Raw genomic sequence first — 22504 nt, 5'->3', positions numbered from 1 at the left:
CACGCAGTGGGGGGGCGAGGGGGGGGGGGGGGGGCTCAGATAGTTAATCCTCACACCTGATCAGTGAGATGTGTCCTTCGTAACACATGTTTACTTCCCTTCTTCATTTCATTTTCTGTCTGTTTCCATCTCTAACACACCAAGAGATGATCAGGATCGAAAGTGGACCTGAAACCCTGGACAGTATTAACCTCCCAGGATCCAGGTGATCATATTATACACACTTTACACTTCATGTTATTAAATTTCATATTATTTCTCATAATTTCTTTTAGGTCAGAATTTAAAAGTTGTTCATTATTTCATGATTTTTTAAATTCTGACCCATCCACTAAAATCATCACATTATAAACAGTGTTCAATTACTACTACTGCAACGACGACTACTACTACCACCAATAATAATAACATATTTTATTTATAGAAACCTCAGACACTGTACAGTAAACAGGACAGTATAAAACAAGCAATAAAACAGAGTAAAAAGCACTAACACCCTTAGCATTTAACATTTGACCTAGCACAAAAAATAATCCACTCAACAAAAATATAAACGCACCACTTTTGTTTTTGCTCCCATTTTTCATGAGCTGAACTCAAAGATCTAAAACTTTTTCTGTGTACACACAAGGTTTATTTCTCTCAAATATTGTTCACAAATCTGTCTAAATTTGTGTTAGTGAACACTTCTTCTTTGCTGAGATAATCCATCCACCTCACAGGTGTGGCATATCAAGATGCTGATTAGACAGCATGATTTTTGCACAGGTGTGCCTTAGGCTGGCCACAATAAAAGGCCACTCCAAAATGTGCAGTTTTATCACACAGCACAATACCACAGATGTCAGAAGTTTTGAGGGAATATGCAATGGTCATGCTGACTTCAGGAATCTCCACCAGAGCTTTTGCCTGTGAATTGAATGTTCATTTCTCTACCATAAGCCATCTCCAAAGCTGTTTCAGAGAATTCATGAAGAAGACTGCGTGAGGAAAATGGTGGTCACACCAAATACTGACTGGTTTTCTGACCCCCCCTGTACCACCCAATACAGTAAAACTGCACATTTTAGAGTGGCCTTTTATTGTGGCCATCCTAAGTCACACCTGTGCAATAATCCTGCTGTCTAATCAGCATCTTGATATGCCACACCTGTGAGGTGGATGGATTATCTCAGCAAAGGACAAAGGAGAAGTGTTCACTAACACAGATTTAGACAAATTTATGAACAATATTTGAGAGAAATAGGCCTTTTGTGTACATAGAAAAAGTTTTAGATCTTTGAGTTCAGCTCATGAAAAATGGGAGCAAAAACAAAAGTGGTGCGTTTATATATTTGTTGAGTGTAATATATATTTACCAATGTTGCTGTTAATGATTGACATTTACCAGGATTAACAAAAAAAAAAAAAAATCAAATTTTTATGTAGTATATTGGAAAAAAATGTTGTGTGTTTTTTGCATAAAATAATAAGGTTTGTTTACATTACAAACATGACATTTAAGGGTAAAAAAATATGACAGTTATTGAGTATTTGGTATTTTTGTTTATGGCTCAAGTTGATGAAATATAAAATATGTAAAAAGTTTTTTAAAAAAAATAAAAATTAATGAAAAAAAATTTACGGTACATTACTACGGCACTGTGTAGATTATGTGTTTTTAGTGATTAGAAGGACCTATATAGGCAGAAACACCCATAGCATTTAACATTTGACCTAGCACAAAAAATAATAATGTATATTCACCAATGTTAGTGTTAATCATTGACATATGAAAGGATGAAAAAGTTTAAAAAATAACAAATCACATTTTTATGTGGTGTAGTCATCGTGTCTATGTGTGCTGATGTCATCATATCAACTGCCTCTATATACTGTATGCCAGGATTACAAAAAAAAAAAAAAAATCAAAGTTTTATGTAGTGTATTGGAAAAAAAACGTGTGTGTTTTTGCATTAAAAAATATGGTTTGTTTACATTACAAACAAGGCATTTAAAGGGTAAAAAATGACAGTTATTGAGTATTTGGTATTTTTGTTCATGGGTCAAGTTGATGAAAAACAAAAAAATGTAAAAAAGTTAAAATATGTCTGAAAAAACATTGACATTATTACGGCACTGTGTAGATTATGTGCTTTTGGTGATTAGAAGGACCTCTATGGGCAGAAACACCCATAGCATTTAATATTTGACCTAGCACAAAAAATAATAATGTATATTCACCAGTGTTGGGGTTCATCATTGACATATGAAAGGATGAAAAAAAAACAAAAAAAAAAAACAAGTGGTTCCAGGCACAACAAACCCCACCCCTTGCACGTATTGTATCTTATTTTGGCCTCGATCCAGCTGACGTCATCATGTCTGCATGTGCTGATGTCATATCAACTGCCTCTATATATGTGCCAAGTTTGAAGTAAATTGGAACAAAATTGTTTTTATAGACATTTGAAATTTCGCCCATTATAAGTAAATAGAAGAAAAAAAGTTTTTTAAAAATTCATAAAAAATGTAAACTTTGACCTACGCTTCCCATAATTTAGTGGCATCTATTCTGGGTCACTGGCAATCTATAAACCAAATTTAGTATGAATTCAACCAATACTGTTACTGCTAAAGAGTTAAACAAACAAACAAACACTGTTGTTAATGATAATGATTTTTTTTCCCTTCTTTTTTTTATCGTTTATTGTTGTTACCAACTCCTTTGTCTTTTCTTTCCTTCATCTCTCTCTCTCTCACACACACTAATGTATAATGATGAATATGTAATTAGTATCTGTTTTTGTTTTGTCTTATTGTTGTCATGTCTTTCGCATGTTTTGTTATGTACTGCTCACTTAATAAACAAAAAACAAACAAACAAGTACCCCTTGCCTCCCCTTCCCTTTGGGGGGCAGGGTAATAACTAATCCAATTTTTATGTAGAATATTGGGAAAAAAAAACTATTTTTTGTGGGGGTTTTTGCATTAAAAAAGGGATTGTTTTACCTCAGCCCTGTTGGAGGTTGTGCGGTGAGTAGGATGTGGGTCATGCGCATGTTTTTTGGCGGTGCACAAAACTGTCCCAATATTGGAATAATATCAGCGAAGAACTTGGGAAAATATTGGGATGCGAACTATCAAGGACATGTTCTGTGTTATATTTGGGTCATTTAACAGGAAAAGACATACCAAGTGGAGATGGATATTTGATTAAAATCCTCTTGGCATCGTCTAAAAAAGCCATCACACGAAAGTGGTGCAAAGAGGACCCCCCTACCCTAAATAATTGGAGAGACATTGTGGAAGAAATTCACAATATGGAGAGACTTACAAATATCATAAGACTACAGCAAGCAACTTGTGAAGATCGATGGAAAAAATGGACAATATACAGGACGACTACTGACATTATGTTCTAAATGTTTGTGTTGTAAAATTTCAAAAATGGAACGATAAAATATAAGTTAAAAAAGGGGTTTGTTTACATTAGAAACATGGCATTTAAAGGGTTAAAAAATATGACAGCTTTTGAGTATTTAATATTTTTCTTCATGGCTCAAGTTGATGAAATACAAAAAAATGCAAAGTTAAAAACAAATCGTATTAAACACATCTTGACATTACTTTGACACTGTGCAGATTATGCGCTTTAGGTGATTATAAGGGTCTCCGTGGGTGAGATAACGGAGGGTTAAAGCTAGTGTTGACTTTAGTTTAGCTCCAGTTTGCATCAACATGACGGTTTAATGTTTACTGTGGGATGATTTAAATGTCTGGGGGTAAAACAGGGGCGGCTCAGTTGTTGTTTCCAGTGAATAAGTGTTGATAATAGACTCTGTCATTTAGCACAATTTATTCCACCATTTGTTCACAGTAGCTTTTGTAAATGCAGATGAAAAATGAAAACATTTGGACATGACTCCAACACTGTGCAGACGATGTGCTTTAAATGATTCAAGGGACTGTGTGGGCGGACACCAGAGGGTTCAGTTCAATCCCAGACCTGAACAGGAGAGTGGGGAGGACACCCAGATAATTTGAAGCCATGAAGAACAAATGTCAGGACAATCCTATATGAGGATCAATAGAACCAGCCCAGAGGCCACGTCGATACTTTCATCAGCGGTGACCTATCTGATAACAGCCTGTCTGTCATGTGACCCACATTAACACAACAGGACCAGGATGCCACCACGTCCACAACTCCAGTTAACCCTCTGATATCACAGAACCACGAAAGAACGGAATCTGCATCTGTCCAAATGGGTAGCACACAACTTGTTTTCGTTTTTTTACTTTTTTTGTATTTCATCAATTTTGCTTTTTTTTGTATTTCATCAACTTGAATCATAAACAAAAATGCCCAATATTCAATAACTGTCATATTTTTAACCCTTTAAATGCCATGTTTGTAACATAAACAAGCCATATTTTTTATGCAAAAAATTATATTTTTTCCCCCCAATATTCTACATATAAAGTATATTAGTTTTTTTTTCATCCTGGCATATGTCAATGATAAACATCAACATTGTATAATGTTTATTTTAGTCTTTGACACGTTTGTATTTATATGAACTTAAAGTGGCTGGATCACCGTATTTGTATTAACTTAAGAGATTTGATTGTTGAATTTATATGATTTATTGTACATTTGTTTGATTGTATGAGATGTCGTGCATTGCCTGTTACGTGACACTGTAATCAAGTGCTGTATATAAACAGCTGTGTGACATTATCTGCCCGAAACGTCACTTGTGGTGAATACATTTTTGGGAGCTTACAGGTTGTGCAGACCTTATTTCATTTTTTCTTCTACTTTTTTGGGATCCTGCACACTTTTTTTTTTTTTTTTTTACTGAAGATCACCCCTCTTCAGTGTTTGACATGTAAGCACAAATGTTTAGTACTATATTGTAGTGTATTGAACTGTACTGCACTTATTCCACTGTATCGCACGGATCACTGTTATTTATTTATTAAGTGGGGACTGCAGATGAACATTAGCACTGATGCTAACTCCGGCATATATTACATGTTTATACTGAAATGGAATGTATAAATTGTTCATTAATGTGCACTGTCCCGCCTAAATACAGATCCATACATACATGATGGAGCCACCTGGGGCCCAATGACAACAGGATCTGAGGTGAATCATCTGTGCCCTGTCCTGACCTGTGACCCTGGACCTCCTCCCTCACCTTCACCTGACCAGATGGACCCCCTCATGTGCCCACACCTGACTGCATCTTTACAGACTAGGAGTGTGTATTGGTAAGAATGTGGCGATACGATACAAATCGCAATACTAGGATCACGATATATCACAATATATCATGACACTGTTAAAAAAGGCCATTTTTTTTACTGTTTTTTTTTCTTTTTTTAAATATTATCTCCTGGAAGAATTGAATTACACCAGAAATATGCACAATTACTAAACACATTTTTATTTGATCAGAACAGGATCTAATGCTATATCACAAAATATTCCTCTGTTAAAACTTAAATTATGTTTTACAGACATTACAGTTTAAGATCCTGCTCAAATGTTCCTATTCTATTAGTTTGGAACTATTGTCACAACTTTATAAAATAAACGAAAAACAAAAAACTAAAATGAACCTCTGCAATATCTGCATTTGAATAAATACCTAAAAATATTGATACAGTACTTTTTAATATCGATACAGTATTGTGAAATCAAATATCACGATATATTGCAGAACCAACATTTTCTAACATCCCTATTACAGACTGGAAATACATCTGCAAATGGACGTCCATCAGTCCTGGTTTCATCCACAGTCTGTCTGTCTGTCCATGGGAGTGGATTTGTCCTTCACTGTGGTTCTCCCTGAGGTTTCTCTTTTCCCACTGGTTTTTTGGAGTTTTTCTTTGCTGAGAAGGAGGATCTAAGGACGGGGGATGCCCGAAACATTAATCCATTTCCTTTGTTTACTGTTTATTTGACTGTTTGTTTTCATATCGAACTAATTCTGTGAAGCCGTGTGAGGCAAATTTGTTTTGATATAGGGCTGTACAAATAAAATAAAACAGAATTTAACATTGGTTAATATATATTATTATTTTTTGTTCTAGGTCAAATATTAAATGTTAAAATGTGTCAGTGTGCATTTTGCACTCACTTGGTAGAAGGGTGTTAGTGTAGGAATTTAAAATTGTTTACAATGTGGATGAATCAGAATTAAAAACAAACAAACAAACAATGAATTCTGACCTAAAACAAATTGTGAAAAATATGACCTTCACTAACATGAAGTGTGCATAATATGCTCACCTGGATACTGGAGGGTTAATATGTAACATTTGCACATGATTGTGTTCTGGGAATTGGTTGTTTGCTAGCATTAGCTGGTCCATTTCTATTCTTACATGTCTTCATACAGCCTGTGCACTGATGTCTACGTGGACGACTTGTGTGCATTATACGCTCACCTGGACACCGGAGAGTTAACCATGGGATGTGACGGTCACAGCCTTCAGTTTCTGCAGATTTCCACACATGGTTTTACTGCTGTTTTCAATCCAATATGTCATACGTTTGTTTCATGTATTCATTTAGTGAACGTTAGTCTTTGTATCAGTCATACGTCTGTCCAAACGGCACAGTCTTCAGTTTGTCCATATTTATGAACACATGCAGGTGAATACGTACAAAATACATGGACTAAGACGGAGCTGGGAAGTAAATAAGTACAAATAATGAACCAGACATGAAATGACATATCACTATCCTCATATCATAACTGCCTAAGTCACACACAAATGGACAAAAGTATGTGGACATGTTGAATTCAGGTGCTTCTTTTCTAACAGGGGTCTGGGATACAAAACAATACTAATGAAATAATTAATTTTTATATTGGGATAAATATCATATTGATGTTTCCATGTCAGATCCTCATGAGCAGGACATCTTACAGCTGTAGACATGATGTGTCGCAATACCTACGTCCATATAGTTTATAAACATCAATATTTCCTTAAAGTTTACTGGGAGATTTTTCTTCCTCAGTGAGATATGAAGAAAGTAGATGGCTAGTTGTGGAAGAAAATTATTATTATTTACAGTCAGAGCAGGAAAAATATTTTAGAAATTTAGAGGAAGAACATTTAAAATCATAGTCATGGATAACAAACCAAATCAGTATTGAGAGAAATTTTGTACAAACCGTCTCTGAGGTATTGTGGATACAAAGATAACAATTTAAACCAAACTAACCGATGCAATGATATTTATCCCATAATATAAAACTATACTCTGACATTAGTCATTATTGTTTTGTATCCCAGACCCCTGTTAGAAAAGAAACACCTGAATTCAACGTGTCCACATACTTTTGTCCATTTGTGTATGAGTAAATTATGATATGAGGATAATGATATAAAGCATTTTAGCTGATATGCAAAGAGAAGATAAAAGACAGTAACTGGAGACAGAATCCTGGGGAACAGACATCCTGATGAGACTGAAACCTGTTTACACATCATGTACTTTTACCACACACACCTGTACTACTGCACATGTGGACTTCAACTACTGGAACAAACACAATCTCTTGTCACTGATCCATCCCATGTCATGTATTTTATCTTTGTTAACAGTTTTGTGTCCGACATACGCTGTATTTCATGGTTTTGATCTGCCCATGTTACATAATCTGTGACGAACCCATGACTCAGGCAGTGAATCCTGTAAATCACACCGATGAACACGACTCATTTATCTGAATATCAATTAGAAATATGAGTCAGTTCACATCCAACGCAATCGATACTGGCTGTTGGATTGAAATACTTGAACTCATTTCAGTTTATATTAAGAGCTTAGGTTGAAAAAAACTAAAAAAAAAAAAAAAAAAATCGCTTGCATAGAAACCAATAAAGACCAAAACCGGCTGCCAAAGGGTCCAATCCCTCCCATGGGTTGAATTAGTGAAATGAAAAAAAAAAAAAAAAAAACACTGAAGATATTAACAATAAAGGATGTTAAAATAGTTTGAGTTCAGGTTCCAAATTCAGACCAATATGATCGAGAGTAAAATAATATAAACTATAAATAATGACAAATGCAAATGTTTCTGTTGTAGTTTGTAAATGTAAACATTTACATTTATCCCTTAACAAAAATGAGAAGTTGAAATGAATTCAGACAAATCACTGTAATTGTACCAATATTGTGCCTGTTATTATATGTATACTGCAATTGTAGATCCCCTGTGATCTGTAAGTTATAATGTACATGTGGAAATGATAAACTGAGGTAGAATATTAAAATTCCACCTACTTTTCTAAAGAAATTTCAGGTCGTTCATGTTATTCACATTTTTTTAAAGGATAGTTTATGGATGTAAACACTTTCATAATGTACTTTCACTCTTCTCACTCTCAAACATCATTAAAACTTTGTAGATATTATTATTTATAGGTTATTATGGTAGTTTTTTTACTGGTCTGACCTGTTTTAGATCATTTTGGACTGAATATGGATCCCCTGGTTTCAATAAACCAGCCCATCCATCGGTCACTGAGCTTTTCTACATGACTGTGTGTGAATGACTGAGCCTTCAAGGCTAATATTGGATTTTAAATATGGAGAAACTTTATTGATCTTATAAGTGATAACAGACATGGCTTTTTACATAGTTATAGATGTGTTTTTATGATAAAATAAATAAAGTCCTTTGTATTCCAGCTGAGACTGTGGTGGATGTGGAGGATCTATTGGTCTGTAGAAGTTGACAGTAACAGTAAAAGCGTCCACGCTCCAGAGGACATGGGTAGGTTTGGCTGCCGTCATGGCTGCACATCGGTGATCTTCCTTTTGCGGTAGTTGAGGACGAGGCTGGAGGCAGTGAGCGTTGATGCCTCGCCCTTCTCCCAGCTCTGGAAGCCGTTGAGGCCGCTCTGACCCGACCTGAACAGAGCCTTCTCCAAACCGTCCAAACGCTCCACCAGCGCAGATGTGTCCTCATTGTAGGCGTTCTGAGACGAGTCCATGATCCGCCTGAAACGCCCGATGAACGTCTAAACGGAGGACGACACCAAGGGTCGTTACTCAACCTCTGAAAAACCTCCTGATGGAACCGCCACGACGCACTCTGGCATTTAACCACAAAGACTGAACCGTGTGGACGTGAGAAGAAGAAAACTGTTTAGATCAGAGGTGTTAAACATACACCAAAGGGTCCAATCCCACCCATGGGATGAATTTATGAAATGCAAAAATTACACTGAAGATATTAACAATCATTAGTTTCAGACTCATCTTTGTTCAGGTTCCACATTCAGACCAATATGATCTAAAGTGGATCGGAACCAGTAAAATAATAACAGAATAACCTATAAATAATGACAAATACAAATGTTTCTCTTTGTTTTAGTGTAAAAGAATAAGTAAAATTCCACGATATTTACATTTGCAAACTATCCTTTAACAAAAATATGAATAACCTGAAATGTCTTAATATAAATCAGTGTAGTTGCACCAATATTCTGTCTGTTATTAAATGTTTTGTGTATTTGTAGATCCACTGTGATCTGTATGTTATAATGTTCATGTGGAAATGATAAACTGAGACAGAATATTATTTAAATTGCACTTATTTTTCTGAAGAAATTTCAAGTTGTTCAAGTTATTCACATTTTTAAGGAAACTTTGTAGATGTAAACACTTTCATAATGTAATTTTACTTTTTTCACTGTTATTATTTTTTTTATTGATAAAATCATTTGACGTCCCCACTGTAGATGATTGTCTTTTCTCACCCCTGCAGATGTTTTTTAATCTCTTTTCTGCTAAATTGCAGAAGTATATGTGAAAATTGCAAAAACCGTAGCTGTAAAACCTGGAATCAGTCTGCAGCAGTGTTTCTTGTCCGTAAATATGACACATTCGTAAAAGTCATATTTGCATCTTCATAACCAGTTCTAAGTCTGTCTGGTGTAAATGTTGGAGTGTATTTGCAGAGAATTGCACAGGTCCAGTGTGCACTGAATGTTTTACATGCTGCCAACGTTTCCAATCACACTGACCTACTTAGTGAAGGAGCTGCTGCGTTTGATATGAAATGCGATGTTGAACTTCAAATATGGGGAATTTTACTTTCCTTTCCTTAAGGCACAACTTCAGATATCCTAAAAATTTGATCACAAAAGTACTAGAACCCACATGGGGGTCCAGCAGTGGTTACTGGTCTGAACAAAGTTAAGTCATTAGGTTTTTATATTTGCAAAACAAAACAAAAAAAAAACAACCTTGGGAACTGTCTGCATCAGTCATGTGACTGTTAGAATCAGTGTGGACATGGTCTGGTCGGGTCACACTGACAGACCTTTAGTCAGTGGAAAGCGTCAATATATCAGATTTTATTATTACACACATCAGACTGAGAAAGTTATTCTGAAATTACTAACATTAGATTAGATTATTTCAGATTAGATTAGATAGAACTTTACTGATCAATTGGGCGGAGTCCTCAGGAAACTGATGTTCCAATATCAGTACAAACACTGAATATACACACAAGAAATACCACAAGAAAAAAAAACTAAATAATGAATATTAAAAACAGCAGCAAAAACTTGCAATTGCACATTGGAAAGTACTAGTAGAAACAAGTAAAGTAATAATAATAAAATAATAAAAATAAGTATCTTATTATGTTATAATATTATATTCCAGTATGCACAATATGTATATGTATGTAGTGTTTAATAATCACAGAATAAAACTTAGAATAAAGTGTAACTTTATTATAACTTATTATTGTGTAAGTTATAATAATATTTATTTATTACTTTAACTGTTGATTCCATCTGCCCAGTAACAGAGCTCTGTACTTTCTGGTGTGATTGCACCCCCTAGTGGTGAAGACCTGACATGACACTGGGGTGTGATTGAGTCTGTGTAGGTTCAGTTCATGTTGGTGTTTGTTACCTCCGCCAAGGAGGTTATGCTTTTGCCGGGGTTAGTTTGTCTGTCTGTCTGTCTGTCCGTGTGCAAGATAACTCAAAAAGTTATGGACGGATTTGGATGAAAATTTCAGGATATGTTGACACTGGCATAAGGAACAAATGATTAAATTTTGGTGGTGATTTGGGGGGGAGGGGGGCACTGATATGCCTTGGCAGAGGTCTGTGCTCTCCGAGTGCTTCTACTTAAAGATGTATTTATTAAACATCTGCAGACATAAATATAAAATAAACCAGGATGATGAATTCACTGTTAGTGTGTGTTTTGTGTTAGTGTGTGAGTTGACAGACTATGTGAACACTTGTTCCTCTGTGTTTACCTGGAGCAGGGCCTGGGCGATCTCTGGGTTCTCTGGGCTGTCGAAGTGCAGCATCTGGGAGCCCAGGCCATAGTAATATGGTCCCATCTTATGCAGATCCACCACATTGGGGTCGGCGGTGAACACAGTCCTCCAACCCTCTCTGTAGACCTTAGGAAGTTCCACCGACAGAACCCTCCTCTTCTTCTCATACAGACCCTTCGACAACCACAGGGGAAGTTCCATCTTCGTTCCCTAAGACAAAAAACACAAATTAATTTGTCGGTAGTGGCAAACATGTGGCCCGTGGGCCAAAACAGGCCCATCAAAGAGTCCAATCCAGCCCTTTAGGGCAAAAATTACACTGAAAACATAAAGTGTCGAACTGGTTTTAGTTCAGGTTCCACATTCAGACCAATGTGATTTAAAGTAAAATAATAGAATAACCTGTAAATAATGACCTAAAATTTTCTTCTTGATTTAATGTGAAAAAATAATATTGCATTATTCCTATAAATGATAACTCCAAACGTTTCTCTGTTTTAGTGCAAAAAAATTATTATAATTATATAAGTATTATTTTCCTGGTCTGATCCACTTTAGATCCTATTGGTCTGAATGTGGAATCTGAACTAAAATGAGTTTGACGTCTCTGCTTTACGTTGTAAATTCTGTTGTGTTGTGACCATCTAGTTTTTTTTACCCCCTGACACTAGGTTTTCATTGATGTTTTCAGAGGCTGCTATAAATCAGCACAAACAGAAACAGGGTTGATTTTGTGTCATTTTAGTATGGGTTCAGTTGTGTGCTGTAGATTTTATTTGGTTTCAGAAATGCTTAGAAGTGTTTTTATGTATATTTCGGTAAATAAATTGTTTTCTGATTCATCACCTACAGTAACCTCATTAATTTGAGGTATTTAATTAGGAACATATTCAGTTATGTGTTAATATGTTAAAGTTCATGTGCATGTTAAAAATGATCTCAAATGTTATTTTTGCTCATAACTTTTATGTTTTACCCTTATTTTAATCGTTTTTGTTCAGTTTTTTTCTTTCTATAGGGCTTTGCTGTTACATTAAGTTTAAAGAAAATGAGAAATTAAAGAATAAATTGATCCCCCCCCCCTTTTTTTGGCAAATGTGATGACAGGTGTTGTATTAAGAGGGTGATTTCACAAATGTGTTTGAAATTATACTGTAAATGCCCAAGTATTTTGTTAAAGAGGCAGAAAATACTAGATTGCTTTTCTTTCTGCTCCTTTTTATTTATAATGTGGTCAATTTGTTGACATGTAAAAGCAGATTTTCTTTTTCTGCCTTTCTTTTATATTAGGAATGAAATAAATAAACTAAATTACAGTTCAATGTACAATAGAGTAAAATAAATAGTACAAAAGTTTTACAAATACAAGTGACATGTGTTGGTTTAGTCGGTTTTCTGGGTTATTTTACCTCGAAATATAAAATGAATTAGCCAGGTTTAATTTGGCATTTACGTAAAACAAAACCTCAAAACTGTTGATGTGTAAAGAGTTAACTTTATACCATATTATTGTAGAATGTTGTAAATATGGAGGGTTTTGCTGTAAGTTCGTTTATGTTGTCTAACCTCCGGTATGTCCTGGGTGTCGCTCGACTTCTCCAGGAATCCAAGCCGAGGAAAAGCGCACTCAGTCCGGGTAGGAAGCCGCTCATGGGACAGTAAAATATCATCGAGGGAGAGGAAATTCTCCTCCATTCCGACTCCTGGTTGTACAGGAAGGTACGACTGCGTGTCCATGCTGCTTCTCTTCCACCTCAGACCGATCTACGCCCAGAAAACTGGACCAATGTCCTCGGATCTTAGACAAATCTGCTGTGTTTGATTCAGAATTCCTGCTTCCTGTTTGGTGTTTTGGCGCCAGGATGAGTCGACCAATCAGAGCGCTGCTGACCCCAGACCAGAGCAATCGATTCAAGGGTTATTGAAACTCTACAGTTTTTGCATCGTTTCTCTCAGGAACGTTGATCTAAGTTCCATTAATGATGTCTAGAGTCATTTAGTTGAACTGAAGTTACTTTAACATATACAAGAATCAGCTGCAATCACAAAAATAACCACTAGAGGACAGATTATTATTATTATTATTATTATTATTATTATTATTATTATTATTATTATTATTATTGTTATAATAATAATAATAATAATAATAATAATAATAATAATAATAATAATAATAATCTCTTCTTCTTTCTGTCTGCCCCATTAAAATAAGAATAATTCAGATGATTTATGATTGAATCATGTATTTTCATTTGTGTTTCTCAACAATAAGGTCTAGTGTTTGTTCCCTTGACATAAGTCGACCACATTAACTACCCTAAATGTCCTCAGACCGGGGTTGTCAAACTCATGTTAGTTCAGGTTCCACATTCAGACCAGTATGATCTAAAGTGGATCAGAACCAGGGAAATAATATTATAACCTATAAATAATGACAGCTAAAAAAATTTGTCTTTGTTTTAGTGTTAAAAAAAAAGGACATTTTTATATTTGCAAACTATCCAAACAAAAAAGATGTGAATAACCTGAAAAAAATGTCATTTCTTTAGAAACATAAGTGCAATTTTAACAATAATATGCCTCAACTTATTATTTCTACGATTTTTTTTAGACATTTCAGGTTGTTCATATTTGTTCAGGTTATTCACATTTTATTGTTAAAGGATAGTTTGCAAATGTAAATATTTTCCTAATTTAATGAAGCAAAGAGAAAAATTTGGAGTTGTCATTACTTATAGGCTTAATGTAATATTACTTTTTTCACATTAAACCAAGTAGAACATTTGGAGTCATTATTTATAAGTTATCATGATTTTTATTTTTGATCATGTTGGGTTGTATGTGGAACCTGAACTAAAATGATTTTACCATTGGTTGTTAATATCTTCAGTGTAATGCTTTCATCCGTAGGAGGGTTTGGACTCTGGGGGCCGGTTTTGGCCCACAGGCCTTATGTTTGACACCCCTGGTTTGGGCCGTAGGTAGTCAGTGAACAGAATGGAGTGGGGTGCTTGATGCTGTGGCGGATGTTGTGTTGTTTCACTTGTGTCTGGGCTGTGTGGGCAGCAGCTCCAGCCTGCCTGCAGCTCAACAGGATGATGGCAGATATTTAAACCAGACCGAAGCTCACGTCATTTCCCAGAGGAACCGTTCCCTCCTCTGGGCTCCAACACACACGGAACATTGTGTGTCACATAAATGGGTCAATGAGGTTAGGATTATTATATGGATGTTTATGGCCCACTGTTACTGTGGCGTCGATCCCAGTTCCTGGATGAACTCAGCACTAACAGACTCATAACACTTTGTATGAAGTGAAGCACATGAGGCATTAACCCTTTAACCCCTGACGTGTCTGTGGTGAGCATTCTGGACGTATGACTTAGTTTAAATGTTCATAAAAGTTCAACTGTTCGTTCAATAGTTCAGATTTCCAAACATACTGATAGAATAGATCTTGTTCTTTCCACAGACATCTGAGCATGCTCGGTTTACCCCCCACCACCTGTGGAATGGGGGGTGAAACACAGACCAGTGAGTGAGACCGACTCACTATAAACAGACGGTTTGGGCTTTTTGTTATATATATATATATATATATGTATATATATATATATATTTTTTTTTTTTTTTTACACCATTTTCCGTGTGTGTTTGTTTTGTTTTTACTGTTGTTTACAGTGTTGCGGTGATTTTACTTTTTTTTTTTTTTTTTTTTTTTTTACCTCTGCCAGGAGGTATTGTGATCACTTTGCTTTGTGTTTGTTTGTTTGTTTGTGTGTTGGTTTGTTTGTTTGTTAGCAACTTTACAGGAAAACTATTCCAACCATCTTTACCAAATTGTACCCACAGATAGGCCTAGGCCCTGGGACCAACCCATTCAATTTTGGGCCAAGTAGGCCAGAGTTCAAGGTCACAGCAAGGTCACAAAATCTACAATTTTCCTATCTCTCATCATTGAGCAATTTTGGAAAATTCATAAAAAATTCAAAACAACTCTGATTAGCCTCCAATTTGATCCACCTGTAGCCTATCACAATATCTTGTATCTGGCACAAAATCGTCCACATCCACAGTGGAATGTGGAGTCTGTGGACATTTCAATTTAACATTGAAAATCCCATTTATGACACATTTTTCATTTACATATGTTTCTATCTGGTTTATATATGTTTCTATCTGGTTACCTCCGCCGAGGAGGTTATGTTTTTGCCAGGGTTTGTTTGTTTGTTGGTTAGTTAGCAAGATAACTCAAAAAGTTATGGACGGATTTTCATGAAATGTTGATAGTGGCACAAGGAATAAATGATTAAATTTTGGTGGTGACCGGCGGGGGGGGGGCTGACATATCTGTCTTGGTGGAGGTCTGCGCTCTCCGAGTGCTTTTCTAGTTTTGATGTGTTTTCACAGAGTTTTGACCTTGTAACTGCTTTTTGGAGTTCAACCAGGTATTAAAAAAATTTAAATTAGAAAGAAAAAACCAAAAAGAAAAACAAACAAAATCAGTCAACAAAAGTTATCAGAATATTCACAAGTGTAAGAAATTAAACAAACAATAATCAATATATGAATGACAATTAGCAGAAAAAAAAATTAGTGAAAATGAACAAATTAATCAAGAAAGTGATCAAAAAATAGCAAAACTAAACAACAGAATTGAAAGAAATTAACAAATATGAACCAAAATTGACAAAATGAGTGAAAAGAAAAAAAAAAAAAAAAAAATCAGTTAATAAAACCAACTAAAATGAACAGTTCCATGTGTGTTCCAGTTCACAGTTCAGGTTCAACATTCTGTCAGAGTGATTTTCTTTTTTTTTTTTTTTTTACTGTTTTTACTGAGTTTTGACTGTGTAACTGCTTTTTGGACCTAGCACAAAAACTAATTATGTATATTAACCAATGTTGGTGTTCATCATGGACATATGCCAGGATGAAAAAAATCAAAAAAATTATAATAATTAAAAAAAAAAAAATGACATAGAATATTGAAAAAAAAGTGCATGTGTAAATGTTACCTATTAACCTTCCAGTATTCAGGTGAGCATATTATGCACACTTTATAATTCATATTGTTAAATGTCATACTATTTTTTACAATTTGTTTTAGATCAGAATTCAAAAAGATTTTTAAAATTCTGATCCATACACTAAAATCATCACATTGTAAACACAAAAAATAATATTGTATATTAACCAGTGTTGGTGTTAATCATTGACATATGTCAGGATGAAAAAAAAAAAAAAAAAACCCAATCCAATTTTTATGAAGAATATTGACAAAAAAAAGGTTTTGTGTTTTTTGCATAAAAAAATATGGTTTGTTTACATTACAAATATGGCATTTGAAGGGTTAAAAATATGACAGTTATTGAGTATTTCGTATTTTTCTTTATGGCTCAAGTTGATGAAATACAAAAAAAAAAGAAGTTAAAAACAAATTGTATGAAAAATATCTTGACATTACTTCGATTTTAGGTGATTATAAAGGGTCTCCATGGGTGGGATACCAGAGGGTTAAAGCCAGTGTTGACTTTACTTTAGCTCCAGTTTGCATCAACATAACGGTTTAATGTTTACTGTGTGAAGATTTAAACGTAAATCAGTTGTTTCCAGTGAATAAATGTTGATAATAGACTCTGTCATCTAGCACAATTTATTCCACCATTTGTTTACAGTAGCTTTTGTAAATGCAGTTGGTTTGTAGTAGTCGTCATACATCAGCTCTTGGCATTCTGAAGAGTGAGTTACACCTCACATGATCGGAATATTAAACAAATATTGTTAAATATGAACAAATGAATAAATAAGCCCCGTAGAGTGGGTCCACAGTGGGACTACGAGTCCTTTTAGGGTCTGGGTGGGCTCTCGTCTCCAGTCCAGGCGTCCAGACCTACTCTAGCAACGAAACACCACGAGGGGAAACCGACGGTAGCCATGGCGACGTCGCACACATTCCACGCTCTGATGAGAAAACGACTGAAAAAAAAAAACAGATCTAGAAAATAAAATGAAATGAAACCGAGCGACGTTACAGGAAGTCATGTAAACATCAGCAAAGTAAAGGGTGGACCGGAACATGGGACATCTACACTGTAAACATTTCAATACGCACAGCGACACACTCTAACCTTTGACCTCTGACCTCTGACCTCACACACACACACACACACACACACACATACACACACACACACACACACATACACACACACACACACACACATATACACACACACACACACACACACACACATACACACAAACGAGGCTTCAGCTGTCGTTGCACAGACCAGGTGAAGCTCAACGCTGGAATTTCCACACGTACATGAACACAACAGGAGCGTAAACTACACCGGAGACCCCTCCCTCCCCTCTAAGCCCCGCCCCCACCCCCCCGCCCCCTCACCATCAGACCCCACATGAAGCCCCCCTCCACCGCTCCCTGTTGGCCCAGGTGTGAACTCAGGAGGACTTTTACAGTTCTCTGATTACTATTGTTATTATTAGTCAAACTGGCAAGGAGGGGGCGCAGCGATGTGGGGGGGTGGGGAGGGGGCAGGGGGGGTTGATGCAAACGGCGAGTCCAGTGGTGAGATGAGACGCCTGCTGTTTAATATACAGGTTAGTCCAGTCCATGTCACATCCGTCACCATGCTCCACCTCCATCCTCTTCCACATCCTTTGGACATATGGGTTCATCACCCCCCCGACCCCCCCTCGCCAGACCCCACCCCCCCACACACACTCCTTCTCGTTCCCAGTTAAGGCCATAGGAGGCTGGACACCGATGAGTGACAGGCCTCAGCCAATGAGCTGCTGTTGGAGGCAGGACCACCTGAGCACATCAGGGAGGAGGCGGGGCCAATGAAGCCCTTTGAGAGGGGAGGGGCGGGGCTGGAAGGGATGGGATGGGAGGGGCTTGTAAGCAGTCTCTTCAGCAGATATAATGGATGATAGCTTCAACAGTGGCTTTTTTTGGTTCAGTTCATGAGGAATAATAATCTTGGTTCTGTCTGGATAAGGATGGATCGATCACTTTGATTGTTTCATCAGATTTGGTTCAGTCTGTGTCCAGATGTCCACGGCGGGACCACGACATGTCCTCTGAGGAGTTGGACACAAACAAGAAAGAGTTAATATTCATTCAGCTAAAGTTAGGGTTTAATGTTAGTTATATGAAAAGTCATTTTAACTGATAAATATTACACTTCTACGCCACAAAAATGCATTCAAATATACAAAATGCATTGAACTATACAAAAATAAACAAAAAATACACAAAAATTAACAAGAACATACGATAAAGTGCACCAAAATGTAGTAAAATGCATTAAAATGTGCTAAAATGCATTAAAATATATGATAAAATACACTAAAATACACAAATAATTCATTAAAATGCATTAAAACATGCTAAAATGCACTAAAATGCACTATGATACACTAAAATGCACTAAAATAGCGTTTGATAGGGTTATTTGGCCTTTTCTTTTTAAAGTATTGGAAAGAATGGGCTTTAATGACCAATTCATTAGGTGTATACAGGCTCTCTATAGTGACCCATCTGCTAGGATAAAGATTAATGGACAACTTACGGACAGTTTTAAACTCTATAGAGGTACACGACAGGGGTGCTGCCTGAGTCCTTCATTTTTTGCAGTGTTTATTGAGCCGTTAGCTCAAGAAATCACACAACTTAAAGAACTGAAAGGAATAAATTTGGCTAAAGAGGAACATATAATTGGATTATTTGCGGACGATGTGATCGCCTTCCTTCAAAACCCGAACTCAACACTTCCTAAACTTATGACAGTTTTAGAAAATTATGGGAAAATGTCAGGTTACAAACTGAATATTTTAAAAACGCAAATACTGGGTATAAATTATACTCCAAGCAAAACTATCAGGCATAAATATAAATTAAAATGGGACACAAAAATAATAAAATACTTGGGGATACTAATCACTCAAGACTTGTATAGATTGTATGAGATAAATTACAAGGTAATAAATAATAGAATACAGAAAGATATAATAAATTGGTCAACATTAACACTAGATTTGAGTTCAAGGATAGAGGTGGTGAAAATGAATCTATTGCCTAGACTACTCTATCTCTTTTTATCACTTCCGGTCCGAATCCCTGACTCTCAGTTTGTGACGTGGGACAAATTAGTATCTAGATTTATTTGGGCTGGGACAAAACCAAGGGTAAAACTTAAAACACTTCAGTTGGGAAAATTGGAAGGAGGTCTAGCTTTACCTAATCTGAAACAGTATTACTACGCAGCCCAAATGAGGTGTATTGTAAATTGGTGTTCCCCCGAGTATCAACCCAAATGGAAACATATTGATTTAAATTTAGACATTTCACAACCTCAGGCTTGTTTAGGGGGTAAAGAACACACAGAATATAAGGGAGATAATGACATCATAAAAGAACAATTGAGAATATGGAATGTGATTATTAAGAAATATAATTTGGAAAATGATAGTAAGCTCCTGGTATGGCCTTCCCAGTCAGATAAATTCACCCCTGCTAAATCTGATAATAGATTTCTGAGGTGGAGAGAAAAGGGAATAACAGTCATTTGTACACTCATTGAGGGGAAAACTTTTAAATCATTTGATAAAATAAAAAAACAATATAATTTGGAGGATAAGGATCAGTATGGATATTTACAGGTAAAACATTTTTTTGACAGAGAGATTAAAAGTAACTTATCAGAGGGCAGTGAACTGATTAAGGTCTTCACAGGAGCTTACAAACACACACCCACTAAGACTGTGTCTAAATTATATCAGGGTCTACAAAATGTAATGGTGTGAATTCATTTTATGTTAAATCGAAATGGGAATCTGAATTGGATATTACTCTGTCTGAAAGTGAGTGGCATTCTATGTGCAAAACACAGCTAACATCCACCAGCTCTAAAGGTTGGCGAGAATTTGGCTGGAAAAACCTCATTCGCTTCTTTATTACACCAAATATTAAAAGCAAACAACTGGGAAAACAGCAGCAATGTTGGAGAAGATGTGGACACATGAATGCCAATCACTCGCATATCTTCTGGACATGTGTAAAAATGCAAATGTTTTGGAACCATATTTTTCAGACAATGGAGAATATTTTAAATTATAAAATTCCAATGGACCCCCAGACTATCTACCTTGGTCTAATACCTGATGACATAATTAAAAGAGAAGACATTTACTTATTTAAAATTTTAATTCTTGCCTGTAAAAAGGTAGTCACAAGGAACTGGTTAAAAAGTGACCCTCTACGACTACAACAATGGCTGGACATTATAGAAGAAATATACTCCATGGAAAAATTAACATTTCAACTGAGGATTAAGATGGGAACTTTTAAGCGAAGATGGGAGAAATGGATCATATTCAAGGACAGAAATTCATGATATCAGATTGAGTATGGAAAAACTGTCGAATGTATAAGGAACAACATCCCCCTTGTTTTATTGTGCGGGTTTCCACCCCCAATTTTTTATTTTTTTTTCTTTGTTATTTAGCATTGTTAATGCACTGTAAAAGTGATTCAAAGCATTAAAATAAAGAGTATAAAAAAAAAAAAAAAAAAGTGCACTAAAATATATGACGAAATACACAAAAATACACAAATAATGCACTATAATGCATTAAAACATGCTGAAATGCACTAAAATGCACTATAATGCACTAAAATGCACTAAAATATTTGATGAAATACACTAAAATACACAAATAATTCACTAAAATGCATTAAAACATGCTGAAATGCACTAAAATGCACTATGGTACACTAAAATGCCCTAAAATATATGATGAAATACAGTAAAATACACAAATAATTCACTAAAATGGATTAAAACATATTCTAATCTGCACTACATACACTGAAATGCAGAAAAATACACTAAAATGCAGTAAAATATTTGATAAAATACACTAAAATATACAAGTAATTCACTAAAATGTATTAAAACATGCTAAAATGCACTAAAATGCACTAAAGTATATGATGAAATACTGTAAAATACACAAATAATTCACTAAAATGGATTAAAACATATTCTAAACTGCACTAAAATACAGAAAAATACAGTAAAATATATGATAAGAGATTAAAATACACAATTCACTAAAATTAAAAGACCTGAATCCTTCACATAATTACAATCAAACACTCACTTTTTAACTGAATCCTCCTCAGCTTTTCCTGATATTTTTTAAATTATTCCACAGTTTAAGTTCCTGTGGTGATAACAGTGATATTTGCTGGTATGTTCTGTTGGATTTGTTGAGTTTTACTTCACCTTAAGCGTTGCTGATACTGGGCGTCGTGTTCGTCAGTCAGAAGGATGTTCAGGACACGAACGATTGATCTCGAACCAGGAGTCTATACAGCTGCACAAAAAATACACACGGGTTATTTAGTTTATTTGGTTTGGACGGTGCACATTAATGAACATCTGCATTGAACATCAAATGGAAATATGTATTATAGTGTATATAATCCATATTATAAAATACACTAACGCAGAAAAATACACTAAAATATATGATACAATACACTAAAATGCATTAAAATATATGATAAAGCACGCTATAATATATGATGAAATACACTAAAATACATTAAAATATATGATAAAATACAATAAAATACACTAAAATATATGATGAAATACACTAAAATGCATTAAAATATATAATAAAATACACTAAAATGCACAAAATATATGATAAAATACACTAAAATATATGATAAAATACAATAAAATACATGATAAAATACAATAAAATGCACTAAAATATATGATAAAATATACCAAAATACACTAAAATATATGATAAAATACAGTAAAATGCACTAAAATATATAAAATACACAAAAATGCACTAAAATACATAATGAAATGCACTAAAATACAATAAAATATATGATAAAATACAATAAAATGCACTAAAATATATGATAAAATACACTAAAATATATGATAAAATACAGTAAAATGCACTAAAATATATAAAATACAGTAAAATGCACTAAAATACATAATGAAATGCAGTAAAATACACTAAAATATATGATAAAATACACTATAATGCATTAAAATATGTGATAAAATACAATGAAATGCACTAAAATATATGATGAAATACACTAA

The 22504-nt window shown here is 35.0% G+C and overlaps 2 protein-coding genes across 2 annotated transcripts in view; both read right to left on the bottom strand.

Annotated features, from left to right (window-relative positions):
- Nucleotides 1-8591: 8591 nt before the first annotated feature.
- Nucleotides 8592-13387, bottom strand: gins3 (GINS complex subunit 3). The gene is made up of 3 exons (XM_030136253.1): nt 12897-13387; nt 11307-11540; nt 8592-9039 (listed from the first exon to the last, which is right to left on the bottom strand). The coding sequence occupies exons 1-3, from the start codon at nt 13065-13067 to the stop codon at nt 8809-8811; spliced, it is 636 nt and encodes a 211-aa protein (XP_029992113.1). The 5' UTR covers nt 13068-13387; the 3' UTR covers nt 8592-8808.
- Nucleotides 13388-17564: 4177 nt separating this feature from the next.
- The window catches only part of znrf1 (zinc and ring finger 1), a 34600-nt gene continuing 29660 nt past the window's right edge, over nt 17565-22504 (bottom strand). The window contains exons 4-5 of the mRNA XM_030136252.1: nt 21650-21740; nt 17565-18440 (exon numbers count right to left, since the gene is read on the bottom strand). Coding sequence (XP_029992112.1) covers nt 21683-21740 — 58 coding nt within the window. The 3' untranslated portion in view covers nt 17565-18440; nt 21650-21682. The remainder of the gene's footprint in view (nt 18441-21649; nt 21741-22504) is intronic.

Source organism: Sphaeramia orbicularis, chromosome 6, assembly GCF_902148855.1.
Source record: "Sphaeramia orbicularis chromosome 6, fSphaOr1.1, whole genome shotgun sequence".
Taxonomy (NCBI): Eukaryota; Metazoa; Chordata; class Actinopteri; order Kurtiformes; family Apogonidae; genus Sphaeramia; species Sphaeramia orbicularis.
Note: the sequence above shows the minus strand (reverse complement) of the source record. Positions and strands in the feature narration are given on the sequence as shown.